At 48.2% G+C, this 24748-nt stretch overlaps 2 protein-coding genes across 2 annotated transcripts in view; one reads left to right on the top strand and one right to left on the bottom strand.

Annotated features, from left to right (window-relative positions):
- C2CD2 (C2 calcium dependent domain containing 2) overlaps positions 1–24748 on the top strand; it is a 417550-nt gene that overhangs the window by 174848 nt on the left and 217954 nt on the right. The window lies entirely within an intron of this gene.
- LOC147698854 (uncharacterized) lies at positions 8672–17587 on the bottom strand. Its single transcript, XM_086935445.1, has 2 exons — positions 17098–17587; positions 8672–9849 (listed from the first exon to the last, which is right to left on the bottom strand). The coding sequence occupies exons 1-2, from the start codon at positions 17585–17587 to the stop codon at positions 9248–9250; spliced, it is 1092 nt and encodes a 363-aa protein (XP_086791571.1). The 3' UTR covers positions 8672–9247.

Raw genomic sequence — 24748 nt, 5'->3', positions numbered from 1 at the left:
AGACAGTTAGGGAGTTGGGTGCCGAGAAATAGGCAGCAGAACCAGGAAGTTGGGTGCAGAGAAATAGGCAGCAGAACCAGAAAGTGATGAACACAAGTTAGCAAGGCACGGAACAGCTGGCAGCCGCGTGGTGGCGTGGGGAGCTACCTGCCTGCGAGCAGGGTCAGCAGTCGCTCCTTCACCACTGCGCGGCCTCCAAAAGAGGGGGAGAGGGAGGGAGGAGCAGCTGCGAGGCGGGAGCGGGGTGGCCAATGGGAATGCAGGGGGCGGGGCCGCAGGGACGCAGCGTCGGGAAGAGTAGGAAACAGCGGGAATACGGCGGGCAGCAGCCGGGGGGCACCAACAGAAAAACCTGAGGAAAAAAGAACAGTTAGACAGTTAGGGAGTTGGGTGCAGATAAATAGGCAGCAGAACCAGAAAGTGATACACAAGTTAGCAAGGCACGGAACAGCTGGCAGCCGTGTGGTGGCATGAGGAGCGACCTGCCTGACTCCTTGTTTTACCCCACGCCCTCCTTGTTGTTCGCCCCCCGTGCCCTCTGTGTTGCTTTCCCATCCCTCCAAACCTGCCTTGTGTTGCTTTGGCTTCCTCCACCCACCTTCCGCTGTGTTGCTTTGGCTCCTGTATCATGTTGCTTTAGCCACCCTCCCTTCCCCGTGTTGCTTTGGCTCTCTTGTTGCTTCTGTTCTCAACTCCCCATCACCTTTGCTTTCAATTAAAAAAAACACACTTTGCACATTTTCTTTTCTGATTAGTTACAGATCCAACTTGGATCAGTAGATATAATGCAAAAAAGAAAGCACCTGTGTCATTTGGTAGATATGCGCATGCATGCCGAGTGCACCTACAAAATGGCGCCGTGTTGAAGCCGGGTCTGGTGGCTCAGTGGACTAATGTGTCCACTGCAGGAGCCTGTGTTCGACCTCATGGTCACAGGTTCAAATCCCGATGGGTCCACTCAGCCTTTCATCCATTTGAGGTCGATAAAATGAGTACCATTGAGTTGGGTAACCATATACATCTGTTATTTTAGCGCCAAAATGCCCCGTTGCTGGGGCGAACGTGCGCTTTACAAATACACCTGTTATGTTATGTTTGTGTCAAAGGCTCTCTTTTTCTGTTATTTTAAAAGTTTAATCCAAAGTTGTAAAAAAGACAACCCTGTGGTCTTAATTTTTGGTCATCCAATAACCAATATATTAACTATTTGTTAGAACAGTGTGGCATCTAGGGGGAGGGGGGACGCAATGCTAGTTAAAATGCGTTACTCGATGTACACTTAACCTTCGTACCAATAAACGTCACACTTTAAGTACAAGAAACAATTAAACAAGAATTTATAAAAATATATCACAATTTATTTAAATAAGGTACCTCCCTTTACGGGTTACACTCTAAAATAAAAACATAGGTTTAAAACAATACATTTCATTATAAAAACAATATCCTTAAACATAAAACAGTCAAAAAACAGGGGTTGACGCGGCGTTTCGGTGGTTTTGAAATAGTTGCACTTTCATCAGGACGTTTTGACTAGATTGACTTGAAGTCTTAAGATTGAAGACTTTGGTTTTGAGCAAGACTTTTCTTTAATCTTGTCTTGAGCTATTGTGAATCTTTGGGCGAAATTAGGCCTCTCTTAGGCAGTTTTTCCGCTCATATATCGGCACAGAGGAGCCACCGTGGTTTATGATGTGGTCTTGACCAAGTTGATCTTGGGGATTCCTTGTTCAATTTGGAATCGCAAAAAAAGACTTTATATTGATTCTGTTGGTGACGCGATGAGTATTTCGCAGTTTGGTTACAGGGAATCGGTCTTTCAATTGATAACCTTGTTTTTATAAAGCGGCCTCCCTGCTCCTCCGTGTCCGGGTCTTCATGACCTCATGACATGGTTCTTCCAAGTTTTTAAGCATGGGATTAGCACAGTGCCATCCACGCCAATCTAGAAAGGGACAAAGTATCTTCCATTTCCACAGCAACATCTTTAAGCATGGGATTAGCATAGTGCTATCTTTTTAGAGAGGTGTAGTTTTGTCCAGACACAAGGGATCACCCAGTACAAGTCCAACCAATACCCTTAGTAATTAATATATAAATATATATATCATGAACTTGACCTTGAGGACTCAACATTTTACATGAGAATCAGTTGTTACACTTTTTTGTATCTTAGGCACAGATGGGCTAAGTAATTTTTTTAGAATCATAGGGCGTTAAACGGATGCCAGAAACTCAGCAGCTTTAGCTGCTAATTAAATCTCCTCCCATAGTAGTCATTTTTTTGCTCTATATCCACTACATCCTTCTCTGGTGTCTGAACAGCTGAGGAATCTCAGATCATTAGGGCTAGGTTCAGAAAAAGGCCTTTTCTATCCTGGCTGCCAGACTTCCATACATGCTGCACACATGTCTCCTCAAAGTCGAATAAAGATTTATAAGGGAAAGAAGGCCTGGCATTTCTCTCAGCATGTTTAACTTATAGTTCCTCCCTCAGTCTGTCCTGTATTGATCTCTTTACAGTAGTGGACTAAAAAAAGAAAACCGACAAAGGAGCTGTAGTCTTTTACTAGCATGCCTACTCCAGAACTGGGAATTCTGGCGTTTTATCCCCTTATCAGCCCTTTCACCACCCTCCCCGTTCCTCAGTTTATACAAATGTGTAATGCAATCCAAACTTGTATAATTATACAATATAATTTAATATGGGACTATCTCGTGTAAAGTATCCAATATTTTACGCGCTCCTTCTGCAATACAAATCTGCTCTGTGAACTAACTTGTCTGCTCAATGGGTCTGGGCTGTTTCATTCCAAAGTTTGAAAGTCTCTAAGCACCACAGTGAATAACGGATGTTCACTGGCAGCCAGAGTTCAACTCACCGGCGGAAGTTGTTTTAAGTTGTTTTTAAGACAAGATCATTACAGTCATACTAGACTCATACCACACTCATCCAGGTGAGTTCAGGTTTCCTCTTTCCACTCTCTTCCTCACTCTATAATGCTTAAATGTTCTTCCTGCTGTTTCCCACCCATTATGAGAACATGATCTTTTACATTGCTTCTGATGACATTATTGCAACAGCAACACAATGAAAAATAACATATTCCCAGAACTCCCTCTTAACATCAGAAATATTTTTTTTCATTATGCAAGACAATCAACGATGTTCAACTTCATTACAGAGGCGTCTATCGTGAAGGACCGAACCAGCTGTACAGTGAACCAGGGACAAATCTGTAGCAGTACTATTGAGCCTTTTTGACACCGCTGGCACAGTGGCTAATGGGGCTCAGCTAAGCCTTCACCAGCGTTTAGCGTGAATAAGCCCTCGCTAGGAACAATTCCAATACTAGACATTCTTTAGATCCTGAATAGTCAAGGTAACGTCTTATAAGTCCCAGAGGGCTGTTCTTTCCCGATAAGTTATTCAGGTATTGTTTTTCTGTGATTGTGGCTGGGAATTTTGAATCCAGAATATCGACGGGAGAGAATATCATTACAACAATATCATGGGTCACAATATCGAAAGGGTACACAGAAGGAGGTAAGGATTTACTATTCTTAACTCCACTTGTTCATACCTTGTAGATATATACATCACCAAGGTAAGTTTATGTCGAGTTGGGTATAGCAAGTATTTAGAAATTTATCTTTAGATATTTTCTCCCTCAATATTGTTGTAATTATAATCAGTCCCGTCGATATTGGAGATTTGATATTCCTGCCTACACCTTTTTAAACATAGTTATATAGGGCCCTCACTAATTCTCCTGCATGATGTTCAGTTTTTCTCAGGTTGGGTAATAACACACGTCTGTGCCTGCACGCTTCTAACACTCTGGGTGCTCTTAAGCTGCTTGTGAAAGCCCTAATGGTCATACAAAACTGAAAACGGACCACTTGGCCCCAACAAAGTTTTAAGAAACCAACTGTGATGGTAATACTATTTGACCTAATAGGCAGGACAATCCTGTCAGGGTTTCTCTCTGTTCCCTTTAGCCCAATTCCTGCTCATCATAACCAAAGGCGGAAGTCTAGGGGTTCCTCTTAAATCCAGCATGTCCGTGGCAACCCATGTGGTCTTGAAATACCTGGTGAATATCATACGAAGTAAGTGCCTTTATCAACAAAGCTGGGGTCCTGTCTTTTATTTACAAATCCTGCAGAGTTGTCAAAGCCATTGGCTCTAACTAAGCCTTTTCAATTATTTGTATGCTAGATGACCTGAAAATGTCATCCTAAAGCACTCAAGATGTTGCAGTCCATAATATTTATGTCCGAAAACTAGAGCCTGTGTTAGTCAAGATACATTCCTGTATAGATTTGCCTTCGCTCAGAGAATTAAGTTCATATTAGCATGACTAGTATTACATTTATTTATCCCCCCCCCTAGAATATCTGAAAATAAAACAATCACCTTACTATCCTGCCACCGATTGAGGACAAAAGATCTCTGCCTTAAAAATCCCTTTACATCCATTCTCACTTCGAAGTGGGAAGAGCTATTTTTATTTAGAGAATACTCCTTTTGGATATCTGATATGCCTTCCTTGTTCCCCTTCAGAAGGATGGTTGAGTCTTTCCTGTTCTGACTTGATTAAGTTCCAGCAGTTGTATCCTTCTGAGATCATATTGAATTCTGCTGTGCCTGTCTGCACATTGTAGACTGTTATTATCCCCCTGATGTAGTTCCAACAGGATGTGTGCTTGCTCTTATGTCAAATTAATCCGTGTTTGGTCATGATCCAGATCTTCCTGCAACCTTCATGTGAAACATTACGTTTCCATTGGGTTGGAAGGAGCCAATGGAGAAGTAGCTGTACTTTAGGAAAACAACAAACCATATTCAGATGCTCAGAGAAATGCCCCAAGATGAGGGTGTAGGTTACCTTCATTTTAGGTCTCCATTGCCTAGATAAATTGGATGATCAAGATATCCCCAGACTTGGGGCAAAGATCTGGGTATCACAATAGCAATCGACACCCTCCTTTCTAACATTAAGCGGTTGTATGACTTGGCAAAGTTCGTTGTGATAGCTTCATTCACCAATGATACAACATTTTAGAGAATTGGTCTGAAAAAAGTGTTTTGACTTTGATCCGTGGAGTAGGCCCCCGAAAAATGGTCAGACGAGATGACTAGCAACATCGAAGTTTTAAGAAATGGAATGGAAACCATTATACCAAGACTTAAACATTGGTGTAAGGTTGAGTGATGTAAGCCTATTTAGGCAGTACTTGTTTAGTGGACAGCATTGCGTTATTTCTGCAATGTCATAGCAAAGTTAATGCAAAATATCTTTCACAGCATTAAGTAGGAGTTGTTGTTGCACCGTAACCAGATGGATGCAAAAATCTAATGTCTAATCGGACCACCTAAATACCACAACCTTTATCATTTGGTCACTGGTGTACACAATCCTGGCTCAGGTGGGGAATGAAGTAGACTGACTGGAACATTTTCCCTTGCCTTGAAGCTGTTTCTCCAGAATTGGTACTAGCTATCCTCAAGTAAGAATATGAGGGTGGCATAAGGGGAAAGAAGAATGGTTTGAGATGCGACCACAGAAGGCAGGATATTGACGGGGATGGCAATGAGATGCTGCAGAGAGTGGAACATACGTTCAAAATGACAGCGCATTGAGAACCTTCTGAAGGAGACCAGTGCCTGAGGTGGCTGCTGAGTCCTGGTCTCTGGCATTCTTTTCTCCTTCTGTGATGGAATTCATTCCAGCAGATGAGGCTGTTACAGGCTGCCGCAGGTGCCATGTTAGGAGTTTCCAGGCTTCTGGAAGGTGAACAGCAACCATGTCCCCTGGGACGTCCATGGTAGCATCACTCAACAACAGGAGAGAAAGTGGGTATCAGTTCTGCCTTATGGTTACCCTCTTTTATAGTTCGAGTGGTAGAGCACTGCCAGTAAAAGGGAGATGAGTCCGTATTTTACAAACAAGGTTGGTAGTTATAGGATGTATACAGTTATATACATTGGTAAAATCACAAGACTGGAAGGTACAGTATACTGAGGTAAAGCTTCTTTACCTCCCCCAGCAAAACAGCACCACCAAGTTTTATGCTATAACATAACAGTCACATTGCTTACTGTACTGACCGCACACGAAAACGAACCTTCTCGGATTCCACGCTGTGATGGGATACTTGGAACCATTTGGAAAGTCAACCCTGGACTACTGAATGAACAGTGATGCCATGTTAATGTCTGAATGAGCCGCATCATAGGTGTCACGTAACAAACGTTTTCCTCTTAAATGGTTTTTTTTTTTAATGGGAAGAAATCACTTAAAGTATGACAGCCTAAATGATTATAAAAGCAAACTAATGCTGAATAGTTTTATTAAAAGTATTTTACTCATTTTTTTATATTGGTTCCTGGCTCCTCCAGGATATCAAAACTTTAGGAAGCGGCCAGCATTTACCGCGGAGGATGGTGCCCGACCCTATGTTTGAGATCTAGTTCTGTTTGTATAGCATGCCATACTTGTGTTCTAATTATCATAAAGTGCAGTCTTTTCCACACAGCCTGATTCATTCTACAACCGAAACTCAATTAGCCTGTCAACGTCATCCTGTAAGAAATACAGAATTGCCTAAGCAGTGAGAAGAAATGCCAAATGCAACCTTCCAAACCTGCAGGAGATGATTGCCCAATTTATTTTAAATATATCTTTAATCTATTTATGTCGTGGTAATTGACCAGTTTATGACTATTGAGGTTTGATCTACCATTTTATTCATTTAAATAGAGCCACATGCAGTAGCGTTACCGATTCCATCTTAAGGATATAAATAAGTGCAGAGAAATGTAGCAATTGAGCAAGAATATGGAGCAACTGAGAGGGGAAGCAGGAAGTTGATTGGTCCAATAGGAGCTTGGATAAGGCAGTGGTGAGACTGGCACTTCCAGTGGAGTAATTTTCTGAACAGATCAGTCTTTATGGAATGCACAGAACGTGTGTAACGTAGTTAAAGTTAACTGTGTAAAGTGCTCGGTCGAGAAACAAATTATATTGTTAATACATGGGCTGTAAATTCTGCTGATGGCATTTCCTGGGTCCTGACCTGCACAGATATTGGGTTTAATTTCTATAAAATCTTGATCAGCTATATTGAGAACTTAATAAAGATCCCTCGTTGTGATTTAGTTATTGTGGCACTGAGTAACTCTTACCCACTCCTGCCAAGTGTCACGCATCAGGCGTTCGACTAATGCATTTCAGTGAGGTACTCCGCATTACCGCACAGAAATGCATTGTCACGCCTATGCTGTGTGTCCGCTGTCACTAAAAACGCGGAGAAAATCCCAGAGTCTGTAGCTGCACGCCGCCTGTGGCTTGCGCGCACTGCTCCAAGGCCAGCAGGCATGGGGCTCACAGCTGAGCTAAGGCTGCTGGTAGCTTTAGCTCCGCTGCTACAATGTATCACAATTTTGATTCTAAGTGCTGGGGCTCTGGTCCTACTGTCAGCAAGCTTGACGTCATCACAGGCGACGGAATGTCAGATCCGTCTGCTGAGCGCGAGGAGTACGTTTTGGCGAGCTAAAGGGAGCTGGCAATTTTGCGGGCACTCCAGGCACAGGGCGGCATATAATCTTGGCCGGATGGAGCTTTACATATAGCCATGGCCCACGAACGGCGCCAGCCGCGGGCTCTTCCCAACCCGGTCTGCCACGTGCTAGCTGTTATTCCCTCCCACCCCCTGCGAATGCAATATTGGGAGGGAGGGCGAGGGGTGGGAGGAAAGTAGACCAAGATTGTTTGTGTGTGTAAAAGGCCGCTTTATTAGGAAACAGGTGCACATTACAAATATAAAACCTTGGCAACGCCTTACAAAACTATACCTCACTAAATAAATAAATAACTTCCAACCCCGCCCCCAACCCCATCCCCTAAAATTCTTTGGCCCCTCCCCCGCCCAACAATACAGCAATAAAACATTACAACAACGTTATAAACATCACGTCATCAATAAACATTATGTCATAAATCAAATCATTACGTCATCAAATAAAACTTTATTCATCAAACCCCAATCACATATTGAAAGCCAGGCCCTCTATAACCATAAACCCTGCCTGACCCTTCACTCCTGACAATACCCCCCCCACAAACCTGAACGGTCAAACAATGACCAACATACCCCTGAACCTGTCAATCAAAGAATCGATCCAATACTCATCAAAAAATCTACCATGAACCGCACCGATACAACCAAAACCCCGCACAGCACCTGTTCCTAGCGACAATACAAATTACAAGAAACAACCCCTGCACACCTACGTCCAAGAAAACAGCCTTTAAGAAAAATAAAAAATTCAAAATGAAAAAAGGGGGGAAAAACCTTGAAGTAAAAAATGGGGAAAAGAAAAGACCCCGGAGAGGGGAATAAGAAATGGGAGGGAGGGTGGGACAAAAACGCTAACAGCCCACCTAGCCACCAGGTCACCAAACCTAAAATGGTGGCTAGGAGGCGGGGTCAATGTAATTTATAATTGGGCTGGCCAGTCCTACTAGGCCAGCCCAAAACCAGAACATTCTGGCAACTTCTTGAAAGAAAACCCCTCGCAGCCCTCCCAAACCGCCCGGGGGAGGGGACCTCCCTGCGGTCAGCTCCCTCCCCCAAGCCCCCCTTGGGAGGGAGGGCGAGGGGTGGGAGGAAAGTAGACCAAGATTGTTTGTGTGTGTAAAAGGCCGCTTTATTAGGAAACGGGTGCACATTACAAATATAAAACCTTGGCAACGCCTTACAAAACTATACCTCACTAAATAAATAAATAACTACAAACCCCGCCCCCAACCCCCTCCCCTAAAATTCTTTGGCCCCTCCCCCGCCCAACAATACAGCAATAAAACATTACAACAACATTATAAACATCACGTCATCAATAAACATTACGTCATAAATCAAATCATTACGTCATCAAATAAAACTTTATTCATCAAACCCCAATCACATATTGAAAGCCAGGCCCTCTATAACCATAAACCCTGCCTGACCTTTCACTCCTGACAATACCCCCCCCCACAAACCTGAACGGTCAAACAATGACCAACATACCCCTGAACCTGTCAATCAAAGAATCGATCCAATACTCATCAAACAATCTACCATGAACCGCACCGATACAACCAAAACCCCGCCACCCAGAAAGGTAGGAGGGGGAGAGAAACTACACCACCTCCCTTTCTGCCCCCCAAACCATAAACTAGAAAGAACCAAACCAATATCAACGCTGCATAGCTAGTGAACGCGCCAAAACCTCACGTAACTCCAACAAGTATAGGTCCATTCCAACTCTTGACAAGTGAACACCATCATCTCTGAAAAATTCCACCGTCTCGAATTTAATTTCCCTATGGGAAATCCTGCTAAAACCAAGACCACGGCAGCAGCGGGACACTTCCGAGTTTACCTTCTTCCTGGCTCTGTCCACAGCCCTGGGATTAACTGCCCCTCTCCAGATCCTACGCGGTATCAATTCCGTCCAAAAGACATGGCACCCAGCCCAAAGCTCCTTAATAAGGCCCAGATCCCTTTTAATAGCTCTAAGTAACACCACACCTTTGGTAGCACAGAGATCGTTCTCCCCCAGATGGATGACCAAAATATCAGGACATAGACCGCCCACCATATTGTTGTTAAGACAAGGGATTAACTCTCTCCAGAGCATCCCACCTTTCCCCTTCCAAACCACATTAAACATTCGAGCATTAAAACCCAGGAGTTCTCCAAAGTAACTTTGTGCCGCCTGGACTCGGGCCCACTTCACGAAGGAATGCCCAACTATCCAAACTGTCACCACAGGAGAACGAGGCCCAGCAACCGATCCTACAAAAGAAAACAGAGTTAGAACTCATGGGAAGGAAGATGACGCATGCGCCTCCTCCGCTGGACTCCTCACGTAGCGCTGAAAACAGTTTGAAGACCAACGCCCCAATCTCATGATATCTCTGTCAGTCCAACCTCTGTTAAAGGCTTCGGTTGCAGCACCAATCCTGAAAGAATGTGTCCCATATAAGTTCCCATCCAGTCCCAAGTGCTGCAAATCCTTGCGCAAAACCATTCGGAATTGGTATGTTGTAACAGGGGTGCCATCAATATGCTGAAAAACAAGCGCCTCATCACCACCCCCACAAAGTGAACGCCAGCGCCGCGCCAACAGTAAAGGGCAAGTAAGCCTTGGAGCACGCGCCTGCAACCACACACCTTTCCCTTTTTTCGTCTGATCGGTTTTGGAGCTGGCCAGCCAGACATGCACCCCCTCATCTGAACAAAAAACATCCCGCCAGAATAGGCCACACTTGTGTTTCGAACCCAACAACTCCGACACCCTGAAAGCTCCAAAAAACATGAACGCCATCAACATGGAAAATAAACATGACTCAAAGTCATCTGAACAAACAGAAGGTAGAATAGTGATCAACCTAGCTGGGACCTGCCAAGATAAAGGAGCCCTTAGTCTAGTAGCATGCCCTTGCTCTCTGGCCCAACCCTCTAGCATCCTTCTGCCAATTTCCCCCGCTGTCTGGGAATAACCCCACAACAACTTACCCATAAAAGCTATCCCTGCCAATTTCCCCGCGATGGTTACCTTAGTCAACCCTCTATCCATTAGGTCTAAAATGAAGTTCACCACATCCTCAGAACGGCGCCAAACTTCCTCCCGCCTAGAAGCACTGGATTCCAGAAACTCCCTCCAGGCCAGAGAATAAGCGGAACGCGTAGACACAGACAAGGAACCTACCACCAGTTGTACGACCCGACCTTGCCTACGTGCCACAGATGAATCGGCATCGGGGTCGGATTTCCGTCTGCATCTCTCGCCAGTCCACGGAATCTCCCCCACTGTGAACGAGACAGAGCATCCGCAATGTCATTGTCCACCCCAGGAATGTGCAAGGCACGAAAATGAATGTTGTGTTTCAAGCAACCCAGCACGAAGACTCTCATGAGCTTCAATACCTGTTCATCCCTGGCAGACTGTCTGTTCACGATCTCCACTACAGCCATGTTATCCACACGAAAAAGCACCTTCTTATGTGCCAATTCCTCCCCCCACAGGGTCAAAGCCACCAGCAAAGGGAAAAGCTCTAAAAAGGTAATGCTGCGACCTCCATTCAACCACTCATCCGGCCAACGTTCAGCACACCATCTTCCATTCCAATACAGCCCAAAACCATCACTGCCAGCAGCATCCGAGAACATCTGCACATCCCACTGGAAGTCAAGGTCCCACATCAAAGGAACACCATTAAAGGAGGAAAGAAAAAATCTCCACATTCTCAAATCCTCTTTGACACCAGCAGACAAACGAACACGATGGTGAGGCAACTGATGACCTGCAAGAGCCCTGACCAATCTTCGACAAAAAGTCCTGCCTGCCCTCACCACCCTACAGGCAAAATTGAGATGGCCTAGTAGCACCTGAACATCTTTCACCAACACTTTCCTTTTTGATAACATGGCCTCCAGTAACTCCAGCATTTTCACTTTTTTGTCCTCGGGCAGGCGAGCACACATCGCCAAAGAATCAATCTCAATACCTAAAAAGGACAAAACAGTGGCAGGACCCATCGTTTTCTCGGGAGCCAAAGGAACTCCCAGATCCTCCATGAGCCCTTGGAAAGTGTCCAGAGCAGACTGGCACTCCGTGGAGCCCGGGGATCCGACAAAGAAAAAGTCATCTAGGTAGTGCGTTACTAGTGAGTGACAGGACTGCTGAGTAAAGTACCATTGTAGAAAAGTACTAAAACACTCAAAAAGAGCACATGAAATGGAACAACCCATCGGCAGAGCCTTGTCCACATACCATTGTCCTGCGAAATGAATACCCAGGAGACACCAGTCGTCCGGGTGGACAGGCAACAGCCGAAAAGCAGACTTGACATCAAGTCAAGTCAAGTCAGAAATTTATATAGCGCGCTACATACCCATAGGGTCTCAAGGCGCTTGAGGAAGGGGGGAAATTACTTGTCGAATATCCAAGTTTTAAGTTGCTTTCTGAATGCTAGGTGGTTCTGAGTAAGCCGAAGGTGAGTGGGAAGAGAGTTCCAGGTTTTGGCTGCCAGGTAGGAGAAGGATCTACCTCCCATGGTGGCTTTGTTGATTCGGGGAACAGTGGCCAGGGCCTGGTTGGAGGATCTTAGATGACGGGAGGGGGTGTCGAAGGACAATCGTGTGTTGAGGCATTCGGGTCCAAGTTCGTAAAGTGCTTTGTGTGCGTGGGTTAATAGGCGGAAGGTAATTCTCTTATTTACGGGGAGCCAGTGGAAGTTTTTCAGGTGACCAGAGATGTGTTCTTTACGCGGGATATCAAGTATGAGCCTGGCTGAGGCGTTCTGGATGCGTTGGAGTTTTTTCTGGAGTTTTGCGGTGGTACCGGCGTATAGGGTGTTTCCGTAGTCCAGGCGACTCGTGACAAGTGCGTGAGTGACCGTTTTTCTAGTTTCGGTGGGGATCCAGCGAAAAGTTTTTTTGAGCATGCGAAGAATGTTGAAGCAGGATGATGAGACAGCGTTGACTTGTCTGGTCATTGAGAGTGAGGAGTCCAGGATGACGCCCAGGTTCCGTGCGTGGTCCGTCGGGATGGGTGCTTTTCCAAGGGCCTCTGGCCACCAAGAGTCGTCCCAGGCGGAGGGGGATGTACCTAAGATTAGGACTTCTGTTTTGTCTGAATTCAGTTTCAGACGGCTGTGCTTCATCCAATCGGCTACTTGTTTCATTCCTTCGTGTAAGTTGTTTTTGGCGGTGTTGGGGTTCTTGGTGAGTGAGAGGATCAGTTGGGTGTCGTCAGCGTAGAAGATGATGTTGAGATTGTGTTGGCGAACGATGGCTGCGAGGGGGCTCATGTATACGTTGAAGAGGGTGGGGCTGAGTGATGATCCTTGCGGCACGCCGCACATGACTTCAGAGATTTGAATGGAGGGAGTCGGACTCTCTGAGTTCTTCCGGTGAGGAAAGAGGTGATCCAATCCAGAGCTTTTCCTTGGATTCCGATGTTGCTGAGGCGCTGTAATAGGGTGCTATGGCAGACTGTGTCGAAGGCTGCGGAGAGGTCAAGGAGGATGAGGGCAACTGTTTCTCCATTGTCCAGTAAGGATCGAATGTCGTCTGTTGCTGCGATGAGCGCGGTCTCAGTACTGTGTTTGGCTCGGAATCCGGACTGTGATGGGTCGAGGGATTTGTTGCTTTCGAGAAAGGCGGAAAGCTGGTTGTTGACAGCTTTCTCAATGACTTTGGCCGGGAAAGGAAGGAGCGAGATGGGGCAGTAATTTTTGAGTTCGGTGGGGTCAGCTGTGGGTTTCTTCAGAAGGGCGCGGAGTTCTGCGTGTTTCCAGCTTTCCGGGAAGGTGGCGGAGTTGAGGGAGCAGTTGATGACGTCCCGGAGGCGTGGTGCTATGATGGAGTCTGCTTTGTTTAAGATGTGGTGAGGGCATGGGTCAGTTGGGGATCCTGAGTGGATGGAGTTCATCAGGCGGATGGTGTCCTCAGTGGAGATTGGGTTCCAGTCGTTAAGGATGTTCAAGGGGGGAGAAGGTCCTGCAGAAGGTTGGGTGGGTAGGTTTTCGGGTCAGTTGTCAAAGCTGTTGTGGATGTCTGCAATTTTGTTGTGGAAGAAGGAGGCTAGGGAGTCGCAGAGGGCTTGAGAGGGGGTGATGTCGTTGGAGTTGGCTGATGGGTTGGTGAATTCTTTGACGATGTTGAATAGCTCCTTGCTATTGTGGGCGTTGTTATCCAGTCGGTCTTTGAAGGCGGCTTTTTTGGCAGATCGGATTAGTTGGTGGTGTATGCGGGTGGCGTTTTTGAAGGCGTCTCTGGTGATGGAGTTTGGGTCTTTTTTCCATGCTTTCTCGAGGGAGCGGCAGAGTTTCTTGGATTTCTTAAGATCATCGTTGAACCAGGAGGCCTTCTTGCTGCTTAGTTTGTTTTGATGTTTTTTCAACGGTGCTAGGATGTCGGCGCTTTTGGATAGCCATTGGGTGAAGTTAATGGCTGCTTGGTCGGCGTTTGAGGAGTGGACAGGAGGGATTTGGAGGAGCGATGAAGAGATCTGGTCGATGGTGAGTTTGTTCCAATTTCTACGCAGGGTGGGCTGAGGGTGGTAGTGGATTGTGGGCTTATTGTAGAGAAAGTGAACGCAGCTGTGGTCCTTCCAATGAAGAGCTGTGGTGTGGCTGAAAGAGACGTTTTTGCTGGAGGTAAAGATAGGGTCGAGTGTGTGACCTGCAATGTGGGTGGGGGAAGTGACAAGTTGTTTAAGTCCGAGGTTTGCGAGGTTGTCCAGAAGGGTGGTGGCGCTGTTGTCATTGCTCTTTTCCAGGTGAAAATTGAGGTCTCCCAATAGGATGTAGTTCTCGGAGGGGAGGGGGTGTGGGGTGATGAAGTCAGTGATATCGTCGTTGAATTGCGCCCGGGGGCCGGTAGAGAAGGGTGCCTCTAAGTGTGGTTTTGGGGTCGGTGTGGATCTGGAAGTGGAGGTGCTCGGCGCTGGCAAGGTTGTCATTTGAGCTGGTTGAGATGTGAATGGAATTCTTGTGGACGATGGCGATGCCTCCTCCTGTATTCTTGACGCGGTCCTTACGGATGATCTTGTATCCTTCTGGGATGGCAATGGTGATGTCTGGGGCTGATGATGCGTTCATCCATGTTTCTGTTAGGAAGGCGACGTCTGGTGAGATGGTGTCTAGTAGATTCCAAAGATCGATGGCATGTCTGTGGATTGAGCGGGTGTTGAGCAGGATGCATTTTAGGTGGTTGTTGTCGGGTCTCTGTGTCGCGTTGGTGGATGAGGAGTAGGTTATGGTGCCGTCGAACTTGCAGGAGTTGCACGAGAAGGGTCCATGGGTGTATCCAGGAGCGGCTTGGGCGCAGTTGGGGGAGCGGCCGGTGTTAAGGGCTAGGAGGGAGGTGGCATCGTATGTAATGCGGGGTGTGTGGGTGGTACGAGGGGCAGGGGGTCTGGCGCTGGGCGCGGTCCAGGCGCGGACGGGCGTAGACGGGCTTACCTTTGGCGCACCTTCGGCGCGCATGGGGCGCGTCCGCTGCGCGTGAAAGCTTCTGTCATATATAGATAGTGGAGGGGGGCGGAGCGTGGGAGGGGCTGCTGGGAGGCGGGGAGCGGGGAGGAGACACGGTCCACGAGTGACCAAACCCAAAATGGACGGGCGGAAACGAAACTGGGACTCCAATCAGAGCGTCAATAAAGTAAATAAATAAACATTCAATGCAGCGCAATATACAATGAGATGCTTCACATATAAACGTTACCAGGCGCTATCTTCACCTCTAGGCACTCAGGGAATGCAGGCTATGTCGGAGCGCGCTCACCCAGGCAGGCAAAGGGTGTTAGGAGCAGCAGCTGGGGCAGGCAGTCGGCAGAACCAGCAAACGGAGCAGGAGGAGTGGAGCAATCAGCCAGGAGATCGTGGCTGGGAGCGTGGGGGAGCGACCACAATGGAGCTAGTCCAGGTGGTCACAGAGGGGTGTGGGGAGGATCGGGCTGCTTTGCTTGTGGGTGGGAGGGGCTGCTGGGAGGCGGGGAGCGGGAGGAGACACGGTCCACGAGTGACCACACCCAAAATGGACGGGCGGAAACGAAACTGGGACTCCAATCAGAGCGTCAATAAAGTAAATAAATAAACACTTGGCCATCTCAGCAGCTGCGCCCGCGGTCACAACAAGTGACATGGCTACGTCAACCGAGGAATAAGAGACTGAAACAGCCTCTGGGTCAATAAAATCATTGACAGACGACCCTTCTGGCCATGATAAGTGCTGAATAAGCCTGAATTGTCCTGGATCTTTCTTCGGGACCACTCCAACAGGTGATATAATTAAATTAAGGATCGGCCAATCATGGAAAGGGCCAGCCATCCTTCCTTCATGTACCTCTTTATTTAGCTTTTCCTGCACCACTGCGCTATGCTCAGATGCTGATTTTAAATTGGCAGACCATCTCCTCTCCCTTGCTCCCATGTAACCAAGCCGAAAACCAAACTCAAAGCCATCTAACAATTTTTTCTTTACTGCCACATCCTCATAGTCTCGAAGCGCAAGGCGCAACCTCTCCAACTTAACCGGTGTACGAGCCCTTGGACCCAGCACCCTTAGCACCTCTGGCTCCCCTACCCCCTGAAAACTGTGAAGTTGTCCCTGAACCACCTGCACTCCCCTGTTTCCCCTGTTGGCTGCCTGCTGGCTGGTTATCCCAACATCTGGAAAATGGGTGTCTCCTACCACAGCCAGAGCATTCGTGTTTAAACTTACAATATTCCCTGGTACAAGATCCCTTGTTAAACTCCCAGCATGTGCCAGTCCCGGACTGTGTGGTTGAAGTAGCTCCCACCCCTCCCCGGGTGGGCTTGCCCTGAAAGGGCCGGTAAACTAAAGGAAAACCACTCGCTGTAAAAATAGTCTTCCCCCCTGACGCAGATCCCATGGTATGCTGCCATAAGTCAAGATCAAGCTCCCCCCACTTGGCTTCAGGATCCCAAGCCATCCTGGCTCTGAACTCCTCATCATATTGTGACCAGGCAAACCCCCCACCAGTAATCTGCGCTTTGCGTATAACATCCATGTATTTAAAAAGGGACACGCTGCGCTCTGGGAACTTTTCACAGTATACACTCGCATAGATAAGGAATGCAGCTGTCCAATTTTCAATGTTCAGGGGGACTCTAGGACGTTTAGCCAACTCAAACTCCTCTTCTTTAGACCCCTCTTTGGACCGGACTTCCCGGTGTAGCAGCTTAAGGAGTTCCACATACTCACCGTTCCAAATACGCTCTTTTGTCGTTAACATCAAATGAGCACCCAAAGGCTTTGTGACCCCCATATAAGGTAACTTTTTGATTTTCAATTCTTTACTGGCCACAGGCTCTTTAACCGTACTGGAAGCACCAGTGGTAGTACCACTCTCCACTTTACCTGTGACTTCCACAACATCATCAGTGCCCACAGCAGTGTCTTTCACATAACGTCCTTTGCACAATCTCCCTTCACCAACAACAACAACAGTTTCTTCTCCTGTGCCCACAGACACCATATTTGGTTTGGCCTGTGCAGCTAACTGCTCACCTGGCAACAGAGAGACCACTCTCGAAGGCTCCACCCGTGGCGCTGAAGTCAATGTGTCTTGTCTGCGAGGCGCCCTGACCGATGGGCCGTGCTCTCTTCTCACTGGCACTTGACTCTGAACCACTGGAGCCTGAAAAACACTATGAGAGGGCTTTCCCCCCTGCACGTCCCGCAATTCACCTTCCTCAGGACTATCTTCGTCATAGTCCAGAACCACTGAATCCAAACCAGTAGGCAACAAATCACCACGGGTCTTACCTAACCCGGTATCAACAATATTACATGTTAATGTTTTTGAAGAACCTCCAGGCAGGGGAGCAGACTGTACACGCCTGTAGCTCCCCTTGCGTTGACTCTGCGGCTCCATAGCCGCCGGCAAGGTAGGACACCTATACCTGCTACTCGTTTGGGCCAGCGGGGTCACGCCAGACCCTCGTGTGCTGGCTGCGGCGGGTTCCCTCGGTGGAACAGAGAGGGCCGCGCTAGGCATTCTCCTCGCTTCCCCTTGGCGAAAGTGGACTGGACCGCACCCTGCCAAGTCTGGACCGCCGCACCTACTCCTATCCTGAAAAGAAAAGGTTTGGACTGGTGTGCTAGGGTCCCTGAATACAACACCTGAAACAGACCTTGTCCTCTGCAAATTAGCATCAGCAGCCGTCCCCTGAAACCTATCCAAAGAACGCCCCCTAATACAGCCCCTCAAAGGCACTCCCCTGGTCGGAGAGTCGCCTATCATCTCTTCCTCATCACTCTCATCCAAGTTATCGCCCGCCACAGCTGAAGAAGAGGCCTGAAGAGGGGCCCCCGCACCCCAAACTTGGCCTTCACCATCCTTGTGAAAACCACGCTGCGCTAAACCTGCCGACCCGAAATGCTCCCATCCAGGAGAACCAAACATAAAATATGGACCTCTAGCATCCCCAGCCCAACTTGGGGCCACATCCCTAACCCCCTGAACAGGCCCCCCACTCACTTGCTTTGAAAACCCCTCACGCCCCAAAAACGTGCTCGGAAAACCCACAGCCCCTGCAAACCTCACACCAGGTTGAGAAAACCTCACAAATTCATCCACACCTGCCCTTCCAAGACCCGCCAAACCTGGGCCAGGCGCAGGTCCTGCCCCACAACTCTCACAAGAAAAAGCTCCATGACCCCCTTGTGACACCCTCCTACCATCCCTCTGCAAATGGTCATCCACCTCCTGAAAACCAGGAAACACAAAAGCCCCTGACCGTGAACAATCCTGACCCAAAACAACACCAGACATAGAACCACTTTCGCCCATCTGAGCCCACTCACCCTCCCCCCTGGAACCCCCCCCAACAGACAAAGCAGCACCCACAGAAGAACCAGGGGTAGAGAATAATAAAGGGCTGCCCACTTTACTTTCCAAATCCCCCTGCGCAGTACCAACATCATGTGAAGAAAAAGCCTGGCCAGCATGAGGCTCCAAACCCACCTGTCTAACCATCCCACCTGATACAGACTGGCTGAAAACCCTATTATCAGCAACATTTAGCCCTGGTACAGAAATATTAGAGGGGGTTAACAACATTCTGGCGCCTGCGTCAACATTAAACTGTGTCTCTGCCACAAAACGCTCTGAAACCTGTAAATCCGGCAGACCGTGATGCTGAGCTGCCCCATGACTCACATCAAATTGCACAGAGCCCCTGCGCGCCCCTCGCGCAGACACAACAAGCTCAGGCTCCACGGGACGCTCACAGAGAGGGTCAGATGCGGAGCGTTTCTTACTCCCTCTCCGCCCCCGCTCCCCCGCTTGACCGGTAAAACAGAAACTGAAGCAGGCGCTTCAACAGACAAGCCTTGACCCGCGCGCACCGCCGAGGAAACCAAACCCGCACCTGCCGCCTCACCCGACAGCCCGGAAATTATGTGAGCTGGCGCGGTAGCACCCCCCGCCCCAACCGGCAACCTAGGGCGTACCACAGGGGCAGGTCGCGCGTCACTAGCGCGAACCACGGGAGCGCCTAAAGCCGCCGGAGCTCCCCCCTCCCCCGCCGCCACACGCGCCTGCAAGGAAGGGGCCGGTTTCCTCGTACGGGACCGGCCCCTTTCGCTTACCTGTCCCGAACGCCGTTTCTTGGGCGAGGAACACGCCATGACCCCCGCGCATACTCCAACAGAGGCCTGGCGCTGGGGGCGCGCCTGCCCCCCACCGACTAGCAAATCCATGCGACCCGCCTCGGATAGAAGGCGCATGGCTTCAACAACGCGATAATCCTCCATAGTCGAATAACCTCACTAAGTCACAAAATCTTCAAAGTGGAATTAAACCTGACACAAAAACGCTAATAGCCCACCTAGCCACCAGGTCACCAAACCTAAAATGGTGGCTAGGAGGCGGGGTCAATGGAATTTATAATTGGGCTGGCCAGTCCTACTAGGCCAGCCCAAAACCAGAACATTCTGGCAACTTCTTGAAAGAAAACCCCTCGCAGCCCTCCCAAACCGCCCGGGGGAGGGGACCTCCCTGCGGTCAGCTCCCTCCCCCAAGCCCCCCTTTTACTGTGGCCGAAGCAGAGGAGTCGGTGACTGACACAGGAGCCGTCAGGACAGTCTGTTACCGTGCAGCCCGGATCTCGCAAGAGTGACAGGGCAGTGCCCAGGCCTGGGTGACTATTACTGGAGGCAGGCCGTGGGCAAATTCTAATTGCCGCAGCCCTCGCTGTGGCTGGCGGCTGAGCCTGCCTGTAATTTATGGCGCGCCAAAAAGTTGAAGGGCATATTTGGTTGAGTGTTATGGGAGCCAGGCAACCAATCTGCTCCCTCTGAAGTAGATTATCGTCAGCATGCACTGGACATGTAAACCTGCCTCACCCGAATGACGGTAAAAGTGACAATGTTTTCATAAGCAGTAGATATTGTGACGTGGATACTCATTACGGAGCTATGCTGACCTATAGCTTTGCGAGGGAAAAGTTGGTGTTTTTTCTGAACAGAGGTGGTCCAGAGTACAGTGACTTACCTAGATTAATTTAAAGCAAGATTTGAATTATAGTTTATTAGCTCATTGCGTGAGCCAAATAAAAGATCCAAGCAAGGTAAGTGCAGGATAAAGAATTCATTCACTTCACAGGTGAGAGAGCACAACATAGCTCTTCTGCTTTTGCATTCACAATCCTGAAGCACTGTAGCACTAAAAATCGTAACCTGCATTAGTGTCACTGAGCCATATAATAAAAAAAGTAATTCTTGCTAAATACGTGTGCAATAAACTATTCAAAACAGTGCACGTTATATTTTGTTGCCCAGGCAACAGCTGTAGAGATGTGATGCAGCGGCAAGGGCAGCTGAGTTCGGAGTACAGGGTTCACGGTTCGATCCCCGGCGGTAGCTCAGCTCAGCACCATGTGAATCTGTGCAATAGCTCACTTAATTCCCACGACCGCCCCCAGAGTCTTGAGACCCGTAAGGGTGCGTAGTTCGTGCTTTACAAATATGGATTGATTTATTTCTCTCCGTCATTGATAGTCTGGCTGACAGCTCTTACCTTTTTATATGCTGCTACTGTGCATATATAAAGTTTCCTTCATGCTTATGACTTCTCTTCAATGCGGTTACTAATGGGAATGTCGTTCAGGAATAGCCATGACACTTTATATATTACTACCATTACTCTTTCTGACTGTAATACTCATTCCAGGCTTTTGTGTTTAGGATTATTGGGATATCGTCCTGAGCTGGGAAACTGATAAAGAAGTGCCCCTTCTCTCAAAATGTATGGTGCGTTAAAAAATATAACTGCCTGCGTAACATGTTCCTGGAAGCGCGGGAAAATGGCCTACTTCCCCTTGACCAGAGGTTGGCCACCATTGTGGTCATCCATAAGGAAGGGAAGCCGAGAGATTTGTGTCGGTCGTACCGTCCCATCTCTCTCTTGAATGCTGAGCCTAAGATTCTCGCCAAGATACTTGCTAATCGCCTGGTTGGTGTTATTGGCGACTTAGTGCATCCGGACCAATCGGGCTTTATTCCACACCGCAACACTGCCCTTAACTTGCGTAGACTCCACGGTGCCCTGGCCAGGGCCCACACTCTTGAGGAGCCGGCAGTCCTTGCGTCCTTGGACGCCACGATGGCTTTCGACTCTCTCGAATGGAGTTACCTTTGGGCGGTGTTGGCGAAGCTCGGTTTTGGCCCGGTGTTTGTGGAATGGGTGAAGCTTTTGTACGCTGACCCACTGGCTAACGTTGCTGTCAATGGCCGCATCTCGGCGACTTTTGCCCTTCACAGGGGCACCAGGCAGGGTTACCCCTTGTCGCCTCTTTTGTTTGCGCTCGCTCTTGAGCCACTTGCGGCCTTGTTACGGACACACCCGGATCTACATGGTATCAGCTGGGCCCCTGGCTTCGAGGACAGAGTCTCCCTTTATGCGGATGACATCCTGCTTTACCTCACTTCCCCCTGCAAGTCACTTATTGTGGCATGTGATGTACTTCGACTTTTTGGCCAGTATTCTGGCCTTGTCATTAACTGGGCCAAGTCCTCCCTCTATGTACTGAAAGGGGACACACCGCGCCTCCCTAGAGGCTGCGGCATCCAGGTGGCCAGCCAGGGCTTTAAATACTTAGGGATCTATATCTCTGGTAATGCGAAGGCGCGCTACGAACACAACCTGCTTCCCCCTCTTCTCCGCCTCCGGCGAGACGTGGAGAGTTGGCGCAAACTTCCGCTTTCCTTACTCGGGCGCGCGGCATTATTTAAGATGATGTCTTTGCCCAGGTTCCTGTACGCCCTGCAGAACACCCAAGATCAGGTTCCCGCCCGATACTTCCGGGAAATCGAAGGCCTTCAACGTGCCCTGCTCTGGGATGGCCGACCCCGCATCGCTATCACGAAGCTTACGCTTCCGTGGTACGACGGGGGTGTAGCGTTACCGGACGTGCGTCGTTACTACTGGGCCTCCCAATTGGCGGCCATCAACCACGGTTTCTATGGTCCGGAAAATAACCCTGGATACGCAATGGACAAGTGGCTCTTGAGTGGCGGCAACTATTACAGAGCGCTTTATTCGAGGTCTCTGGACAGGCGGATGTCGGGCCCGACGAGAACGGCGGTCCATATTTGGAGGGCAATCACCAAGGCTCAGGGCTGGCAAGGCAGACTGACTAGATTTACCCCATTGTACGACTCAGACATTCTGGGCAAGTTATGGCACACCAAAGGGTTTGATAAGTGGGACCTTATAGGTATTTCCAGGGTGGAGGATATGCTATCGAAAGGTGAGATCAAGACCTTCTCCCAACTGCAGGCTGAATACCAGCTGGGTACCACAGAGTCTTTCCGTTATGCCCAGTTGCGACATGCATTGCTTTCTGCTAAACCGGAGGAGGGGGTGATTCCAGAAAGCTCCCCGCTGGAAGACAGGGTGCTGGACGGCCATATGCCTGACAGTGCCATCTCACTGTCCTATAAAAAACTTATTAATGCTCGCACTGACCTCCTCCAGGGTGTGCGGGATCAGTGGGTGCGTGACGGATTGGAAATCGACGATGAGGATTGGCAGAGTGCAGTTTCTTCCCCGAAGGAGGTTGCCATCTCCTCCCGCCTCAGGCTGGTGCAGCTAAAAATTCTGCATAGGGTGTACGTGACTGGCCCCCGGCTTGTGCATATGGGCTTCTCGGTCGATGGGCTTTGTCGCCGCGGCTGTGGTGCCCTTGCCACCTTTATGCACATTCTCTGGGAATGCCCAGCCGTAGCTTCCTACTGGAGACGAGTGCACCGGATTATGGATGAAGTAACTGGGGTGGTAGCGAATGCGGAAGCTAAGAGGTGTCTCCTCAACATTTGGGGGCCGACGGACCACAATGTGGCTCAGACGCAGTGGGTGACCCTTGGCAACATGGTGGCTAAACGCGATATCGCTCAGAAGTGGGGGGCCTCGGTAGCTCCCATGGTGGTGCAATGGAAAGCCAACATGGATTGGTGTATGTTCAGGGAAAAGACAGTCTATGTTGCCAGGGGTAAGCCCAAGAAGTGGTTGAAGGTGTGGGGTGCTTGGAATGCCTATAGGGGAGATATTTGTGTGCCCCCAGAACCTGTCTCATTAGAGGAACATTTGTCGCCATAGCCTGTGACACCAACTGTGACACGTTGTATACATTTTTATCCTGTTCTCTCTTCTCCCCCCCTTTTGTTCTGATCTATTCTCCTGTTTCCGTGCTTGTGCTCCCACTACTCCCCCCCCCTGCCCCGCTGCCAACGCTTCACTGGTTTTTTGCCCCATTGCCACTCTTTCTGCGCCTTTTTGGTGCCTTTCTCTTTCTTTCTTTTCTGTTCCTTCATGCAACAAAATGATAAAATCAACCTTCATTGCGCTGTGACATTGATTCTTGCACTATTGCTCTCCTGTTTGCAAATGCTGCTTTGCCTCCGGGATATCAGGCTGATTAGCTGTGTGCACTCTTTCAAATAAAGGTTTTAAAAATTAAAAAAAAATATATATATATATAACTGCACACCCCTTTTGTTGCCTGTGTCAAACATTATTCATTTCTCTTTTGGTGTGTGTCAGTCGGCCATATATTCGGATTTTCCCATAAGGGGACATATGTTTTACACACAACAGCATCCTGGCTGGCTGTAACCTATATGTTTCCCTCGTCTTCATTGCTTGATTTTACTCGAGAGAAAGTGTCACTCATAGTCATTGAAATGTCCCTCATAATTACACAGAAATTATGAAAATGTCACACATAGCAATTTCAAACCTTGGCAGCTATGCCTACCCAATAAAAAAGAACACCTAAAATCTGATCAGAAAGAGGAATCCGGTCTGCGCAGACTATTGAGCCAGATTGCAGGGCCTTCTTAATGTTACATGCCAGATCTACCGTATGATTTGTAGATCACCTTTGAGTCTAAAGCCAATATATTTCACACTGGTTTGCGGTTCTTTGAGAATGAGAACAGTTTTTTACATTGAGGGGGAAAGAAAACATTTGAGCTAACTTGGTGTCTTTCTCCATTCATCCAAAAATAAGAAGTGGAGGTGGGAGGGGGACCGAACTCTGCAAGAAGGATGCTTTAATGAGTTACGTTAGATAGGGAGCAAGCATTCCTGTATTATTCGCTTTAGGATGTCTACAATTCTTTAAGAATTGTAATTGAAGTGTGACTTTGGATCGTATAGTGGAGGAAGTTTTTTTCAAACAAATTAAAAGTATACCTAGACCTTTTTTAATTTTTTATGAAAAAGGTGACTAAGCTGGGGCTATAATACTTACCATGCAAGGTGAAGTATAGGGGGCAAGAGACGCTGATTTCCTGTGATTCTGATTCTCGAGTTTACCGCATAGGATGTCACTCCTCAGATACCATAGCAGTCCCCTGATTGGAGCAAAGCGGCAGCAGCAGCTGCTGTAATTTAGGAGTACTTACTGAACTCATTGTCTTACACAAAGGCTCCGACCTTCTGGCAACTTGCTGTGTATTGATAAAAGCGTGTCCGGAACTTGAGAATTCTGAGGAACTACAGAATGGAGTCTGCTTCTTATGGAGCCATGAGAAAGTCTAGAGGACAAAACGTATATTAGCTGAGATTAAAGTATTTGAGTGTTACCCAAAATGAATTGTATTCTAAGAGAATGTGTAATTGAGCCTTTCTTGTGTAGCACATATAACCTTG

Source organism: Lissotriton vulgaris, chromosome 8 (assembly GCF_964263255.1).
Source record: "Lissotriton vulgaris chromosome 8, aLisVul1.2, whole genome shotgun sequence".
NCBI classification, from domain to species: Eukaryota; Metazoa; Chordata; class Amphibia; order Caudata; family Salamandridae; genus Lissotriton; species Lissotriton vulgaris.
This window is presented reverse-complemented; position numbering and strand designations above follow the sequence as displayed.

Excerpts from the sequence above, each read along its gene's own strand:
- LOC147698854 (XM_086935445.1), bottom strand. The coding sequence starts at position 17,587 with ATGCCTAGCGCGGCCCTCTCTGTTCCACCGAGGGAACCCGCCGCAGCC. Across the intron at positions 9,850-17,097 it reads AGTGGTCTCTCTGTTGCCAG|GATCGGTTGCTGGGCCTCGT; the intron begins GTGAGCAGTTAG and ends TTTCTTTTGTAG.